Source organism: Egretta garzetta, unplaced genomic scaffold (genome assembly GCF_000687185.1).
Source record: "Egretta garzetta isolate BGI_Z169 unplaced genomic scaffold, ASM68718v1 scaffold443, whole genome shotgun sequence".
Classification (NCBI taxonomy): domain Eukaryota; kingdom Metazoa; phylum Chordata; class Aves; order Pelecaniformes; family Ardeidae; genus Egretta; species Egretta garzetta.
The window spans coordinates 84919-91733 of record NW_009259109.1 but is presented as its reverse complement, the minus strand read 5'-3'; the positions used below and the strand labels follow the sequence as shown (position 1 = coordinate 91733).

Below are 6815 nucleotides of genomic sequence, written 5' to 3'. Positions count from 1 at the left end.
TCCCGAGGCAGGAGCGGGGCCCTGGCGCGGTGGAGCTGTGGCACCCTGCTCAGGGCTGCCTTGTGCCCAGCCCCGCCTCGCTGCGGGCTGAGCCCCTTCCCTGTTCCCCCCTTGCACCCCGGGGGGGCTTGAGCCCTTCCCCTCCGCCCTGCAGCCCTTCGTGCCTTCTCTCCCACTGGCTCTGCAGCCCTGATGCCTGCCTGCAGGGCCTCCTTCCCTTTCAGAGGTCCCCCGCGGCCTTTGGTGCGGGTGGCTGGGCTCACCGAGCTCTGTCCCACCTGCCTGGGGGACGGGCGCGGGTGTACTGGAGCCAGGGAAGCTGTCTGCCCCGGAACTCCACCTGGCGCTGGGTTTTTTGGAAGCTGCAGTCTCCTCAGGAGCGTCTCCAATCCTGTTGGGTGGTCCCTGTAATTCCTGCCAGTTTTGCAGGGATGTGCTGGGTAGCAAGGAAGATGGCTGCAAACTATGCTGTTCCTGAACAGCCTGCGAGTCCCCTGGGACTGCAACCCTGGGCTGCGCTACGCAGCTGTGACAAAAGCAGGATCGTAACCAGCCATCCTGTCCAAGCTTAATGGACACCATGTGGGAGATGGTGCCATGAGCAGCACCTTGTGTCTCTGTGTTCTCCAGGGAGAGACGGGTGGACAGGGCAGAGGGTGGCTCCAATCGCCCATCCTAGCGCTTCCTCGGTTGCGCGGACATGCGTGTCTGCATTAGGCAAGATGCTGGCCAACTTCTGTCTTGGAGGGCTCTGCAGTTTGAGGATGCGTCACCATTTCTGGTGTATTTCCATGACTAAACACGAAAATCTGCCGCTCCCTCCTGTCACCCGTTCAGTGAGATGGCCACGCTGAGTGTAAAGCCAGGACAGAGGTTCACCTTGCCCGACTGGCACACCAACTCCCATCTCATCTCGGCTGATGCTGAACGCCAGCGTTCTGCTTCCCACCAAGTCCGGCAGGAAGCCCGAGCTCTCCGCAATGAAACCAACAACCAGGTGAGCCTTCTGGCAGCTTGGCTGCTCCTGGGTTTGTCAGAATAGCGGGCTGAGGAGTACGGGAGAGTGTCTGGATCTCGGTGTATGGACGAGGGAATAGGAGAAAGCCTTAGCTCTACAGAACCTGCTAAGTATGTGCATTTACTTCCTGTAAACCCATGTGCAATGATGCATGTGTGTGCTGTCGTGAAATCCCTGGTGGCGATTCTCACATCCTTTGCAATTTGTATTGTTTTCTGTGCTCTCCATTTGTGTAGATGACTTATCAGACCAAATGGCAACACGTTGTACTCCTGAGAGGGGTCAGTCAATCCTGAAAACAGTGAGAGGCTTCAGCAAGGTTCACAGTTGCAGTTTAAAAAAGGGTAATGGCGTTTCTCCTCTAATTCCAGACTGAATGGGATGAGCATGACAACCGCACCCGCCTAACGGAACGGATCGGCAGCGTGAGCAGATGGAGGGAGACCCTGGACAAATGCCTTGCAGACATAGATGCGGAAATTGATGCCTTAGCCAAAGTATGTTGGGAAGACAGATGGCTGGAAATCAACTTACACTCTCAACATGGGATGTTAAATAATTGAGGCTTGTCTTCTGCAGTGGGCAAGCCCATATGGAGTTTAAGGGGGGCTTATCACCAGTATACTGAGCTCCATTCCTGATGAAATGACTTCCTGGAAAGCAAGCCGCTGCGTTCTTGGCTGAGCCAAGCCGTTTTATGGAGCTGTGCGTTGCATGCCCATGCTTGGGTTTGGGGTTGTGGTTTTTGTTGTGGTGGTGGTTTGTTTCTTTTTCTTTTTTCTTTTTTAAAGCTCTGAAGGATAGTGAGAAATATGTTATCACCATCATTCAAAAATGTTTTATTTTAAATAGAGAATAGTAGTGGGACATTTCTCTGATTCTTTTAGTTCTAAACCCAGAGGCTGCTGCTCCTGGAGTCGTTAGCCCCCAGCAAGGCGTGATTCCCAATGCAGACAGCAGATGTAGAGGACTAATGTGTTTGGGTCTCGCAGTTTTCGTTCCAGGCTTGCTAAAAGGTTTTGGAACTGCAAAGACAGGCAGTGCGAGGCCCTCTTACCAAGGGTATCAGTGGGTTCCCCTTCCTTTCTTCCTCCCACCCCTGAAGGAGGAACCCCCCCCACACTCAGCTGGCTTCTTCCTCCAGGTGAAGGAAGCAGCAGAACGTGCCCTCCAGGCAAAGAACTTGCCTTTGGATGTTTCCATTGAGTGCCTGACGCTCCGGGAGAGCCGCCGCGCCATCGATGTGGTTAGGGACCCTGTGGAGGAGGAGCTGCACAAGGAGGTGAAGGCGATAGACACAGCCAAGAGAGAACTGCAGCAGAGAGTGGACGAAGCCTTCGAACAGCTCTGGTGAGGCAAATGACACAGCTTCTGACCGGACTCTGCCCTCCTTGCTTGGCCCCAGCAGTTTAATTTGCCTCTAATGCCACGCTGAGATGGGCAAGCAGGCCAGGCGTAGTTACCCTGGGGCAGTGAGCCACTCAGAGGAGCCTTTGATGATTATTGTCAAGGTCTATGGAGTTTGGGGGGGTTGCAGGGGAGAGCATGTCAAGGGAGACTTTGTAATCATCCTTGGAAAATTTTGGCCCGGACAGATATCTTGTGCCACCTGCCTCGGCTCGTGGACCAGTGCCCTGGCAGTGTTAAAGCTCCCAGGCCCTCATCCCTCGTGGGTCGCTGCCCCGCTGCAGGAGGGTGGGCGGCTCAGCTCACCAGTCCACTGCCAGAGCAAACGTGGGGGAGCCAGGCAGGCAGTAAAGCGGCTGTGCTGCTTTACCCAGTTGGGCCCAGTTCACTGGGAAGGCAGGAGCTCATCGCTCATTTTTAAAAAGATGACTGAGGTGGTGATGAAAGCTTTGGAGCTGCATCTCCCCTCTGCGTGCTCCCCGCTGACTCCAACCCTGCTTTCTGCAGCCTCTTGCAGGAAGCTCGCCAGCAGCTGAGCTGTGACCACCGGTGCAAGACAGAAGCATTGGAACTAGATCGCGTGTGTTTATCCCTCAGCGTGAACTCTCCCAACATCTCCTTCAAGGTCAACCCAGTGCGGGTCCCGGATGGGTAAGGAAAGAGCCTGACCATGTGTGGCCAAATCCGTGCTGGTGCTTGAAAGAGCCCTGGGGTGCTTTTTCCTTCTGTGTGCTATCCTGGCTTGATGAGTTAAGTTAGAGATTGCTTGAAACAGGAGTTGGCTGCTGGGATTTGTTGTGGCTCTTGAATTGTCGAGCCACGGACTTTGGGGAGTTATCCGAATAGTCACCGCAAAACCAGAGGAGCTAGCTGCCCTGCCTGCCTGGTGCTTGCCTGTAGGTGACACTCAGTACGTAGGGTGGTATCAGCCTTTGGCACAGCCGTTGGGGGAGTTGCTGCACATTTTCACTTGCTTGGTGTTTCATAGCCTGCTTTGGATGTGTCCCCGGTTTGAGCAGATGTTGGGCTCGGTGCGGGAGCCGCGGGGTAGCCATCTCCAGCTGGTGCAGTGAGGAGATCAGACAGGATGTGACCTCCGGAATTCCTGAATCACTTTGCACTGCACAAAGCCTTCTTGGCCTGCAGCAGGTGGTTCCTTTGAACTGTCTTGCAAACACTCAGCTTATTTTCCTGACTGCTGATGTGTTCACAGATCGACTACACTTGATGAGTGGGAACAGAATAGCCAACATAACAAGGAACATGCTGAGGCAGAAATGAAAGCCTCGACTAAGCTCCGAGAAGCAACAGTGCTTACCATTGCGCAGGTAAATGAGTCCCTCAGCTGTCAATCGGTGGTGCAGAAGTTCTGGATCCAGTGTGGGAGAGTGGGCTGGCGTGTGCTGTGGTGAGGGGAAGGGAGTCTTTGAAAAGACAGTGCCGGCCCAGGGGCGTCTCCAAGAGCAGCTGCTCTCCTGGTTTAAAAGGGGAGCTTGGTTACGCTGCGGAGCTTGCAGCAGTCTCAGCACCCTGGAAGACACCTGTCCATCCATCCTTCCCTTTTGGCTACAGGGGGGTGCATGACCTGCACACGCGTGGCAGCAGCCAGAACCCAGCTGGTTCTGCTCGCAGGCTTGTCCCAGCCTCACAGGAGGTCATCTCATCTGACGGTTGCGTTGGCAGCTGCCGTGGGAGGGGGACACCTCCTCAGTGTCTGTGACTGGAGCCTGTTCTCTCTTCAGACAAACAACGTGCTGGAGGCTCAGCGCGTAGCTACGGAGTTTGCCTTGCGCAAGAGGATAAGAGACCTGGAAAGAGCCTATGATGAGCTGAAATGGCAGGAGCAGAATGTAAATGTTGCTTCTTTGGTTATCGAACACGACCTTGGGTGGGAATTGAATACCAAAGGGTATTTGTTATGTTGAAAGCTACTTGGCCTGAGCCTGGTTTCCACATGAGAGCTGTTCAGCTGCACATGTTCGATCCCTGCAACATCCTACCTCCTTCTGCCACCACAGTGGCTGCTCTGGCATTTCCCAGCAGCAGTGCCAGGTTTTGGCCTTTCTGTTTCGCCCCTGGCCTCAACCGCTGTGGGCATAAAACACCAGCAGCACCACGCCTGGTCTGAGTGAAAAGACCAGTCTATGAGCAGAGGGGTTCAGCGCTTGGAAGCCCACCAGCCCCCCTGGTTTAAAATCTATTCCCAGCACTGGGAAAGCCCAGGACGGGTGGGGGACATTTTCCAGTCTGTATCCCTGGCAGTCCCTCATGATACATGTGTTTTATCCTAGACTTTGGAGGAAATTGCTGAGATGGAGGAGGACATCCGACGCTTGGAGGAAGATCTTAGAAGGAAAATGCAAGATCTGAAGGTGGCACACACCCGCCTGGAGACACGCACGTATCGGCCCAATATGGAGCTCTGCCGGGATCAGGTACCGGCCTCGCCCAGCACATTCCCTGCCAGGAGGGATGGGGGGAACTGACCAGGATGGGGGCTTGCGTGGGTCTGGAAAACCCACGGTGGGTGTGCTTTGGAGAAAACTAGAGAGGGGCTGAGCAGCGGATCCTAGAGTCACATAGCAAAGCGAGGAAGTAAATGTCACAGCTGGGCTAGAAGGGGAATGAGAGAAACATGGCCTTTGTTAAACAATGCTTCAGCCCTGGTAACTGCTGCCACCTTCTCCCTCCCCACTTCGCAGGTCCAGTACGGGCTCACAGATGAGGTCCACCAGCTGGAGGGAACGATCCGTGCGCTCAAACAGAAGCTGGCAGAGTCGCAGTAAGTCTCCTGCTCTGCGGGGCAGAGCCATGGCCCAGCATTGCCCATATGAGGGAGGTGTCTGTGTGCAGCCCTGGGCCTGGCGCCCATTCAGAAGCTGCATTTTTGGAGCTCGTGTCTGCTCAGATCAGGAGTGGAAATAGTCTTTGGGATGGCAGAGAGCTGGACTGGGCAGCGGGGTGCCAGCCAGGTACGAGAGGTGTGTGTGGTAGGAGGGTGAATGGTGCTCCCACGGTCCCTGCTTGACTCTGACTTCAACCAGACACAGACAGTTCTAAAAATGGCGGGGGGGAAGGGGTGAAAAGTAAAGGAAGAAACAGAAGTGCTGCTCCGGGCTGGCGTGGGCTCCCAGGGTGCACGTCTCTGCGCTGCGCTGCAGGAGCAGCATGTGGGCTTGCTGTTCATAGACCCACGCAGCGCTGCTGCCGTGCACCAAGAAATACCCAATGTGTTCGTTCTTTGTCCGAAGGCAAGCGCTGCGCAGATGGTTCTGCTGCCAGAAAGTGGGAAGTTGGGTGTTTCGTGTCCAACTTGGGAAGTGAATGCAGCGCTTGAACCCAACTCCTCTCGCTTCTGCTTGTTCCCAGGGATGCCTTGGACGCTCTTTACAGACAACTTCACCGCATTCAGACAGATATTGGCTACAAAGCCAATTCCCTGGTGCTGGACAACAAGTGCATGGACAGCCGGAGAAAGCTCGTGGTCCCTGCTGAGAAACCTGTCCCAGAGATTGACACTTTTAACCGGACCACGAACCGTGCGCTCTCCCCGCTGAAGAACGGGGAGTTGGCTTAGCGCGCCGGGGCGGGGGGCGGCGGGGGGAAAGCTACCAGTGACTCAGTTCCGCAGCGAGGAAAGCGGACATCTGTGTCGTGTTAGGATAATGTAATTCTCCTCCCTCCTCCTCCTCCTCGTTTGTTATATAACAGTCTGTCATCCCCCCTCGTACGAGGTTTGTGGCCTCTGGCACTCCGAGGAGCGTTCTAAACAATAAAAGAGTCTGTCCCCAGGAGCAGTCGTCCTCTGACGGTGCTGGAAGCGCTTCGTGGTGATCGAATCCCTCTGGGCTCTTTAGTGCTTTTAAAGCCCGTTAAAAAGTCGCAAGGCTGCGCTCTGAAAAGGGACTGCGTCGCGGCGGCAGCGTGCCCCATCGGCTCTACGCCTGTACAGACTCCAACCTCCTCGCTTTAATGATTAAAGTTGGGATTTCCCCTCGCCTGCTCGCCTGGCGGAGCGGACACGGCTAACGCAAGCAAGAGCCGGAGTCCGTGCCGGCTCTCGTGGCCACAGACTCGTTAAAATTGAATCGCGGCGCTTGCGTTCTGCCCTGACTTTATTGTTTCTATTCCGGGCAGGCTCCCAACGCGCTGCGCGTTCTCCTTGGGAGACGGCGTCCTCGCAAGCCGCTTTATTTGATGTGCAAACAGGATCAGAACTCCGGCCTCCTCTTCCTCCCCGAGGCGGGAGATGATGCTCAATGGAAAGCAGCCTGGATTTGCACTCCTGGCTCTCCGAAGACCTTCTGTTCATTGAGAGGGGGGGGAAAAAAAAAAAAATAATCATTTTCCCTTCCTCTAAGTAGGGAAATAAGGCACCAGGCTCCCCGTT

At 55.1% G+C, this 6815-nt stretch overlaps 1 protein-coding gene across 1 annotated transcript; it reads left to right on the top strand.

Annotated features, from left to right (window-relative positions):
* Positions 1–389: 389 nt before the first annotated feature.
* Positions 390–6002, top strand: TEKT2 (tektin 2). Its single transcript, XM_009635348.2, has 9 exons — positions 390–997; positions 1390–1515; positions 2163–2368; positions 2933–3076; positions 3639–3753; positions 4168–4275; positions 4717–4860; positions 5128–5207; positions 5795–6002. Exons 1-9 carry the CDS (start codon positions 842–844, stop codon positions 6000–6002), a joined length of 1287 nt encoding a protein of 428 aa, XP_009633643.1. The 5' UTR covers positions 390–841.
* The last annotated feature ends 813 nt before the right edge of the window (positions 6003–6815 follow it).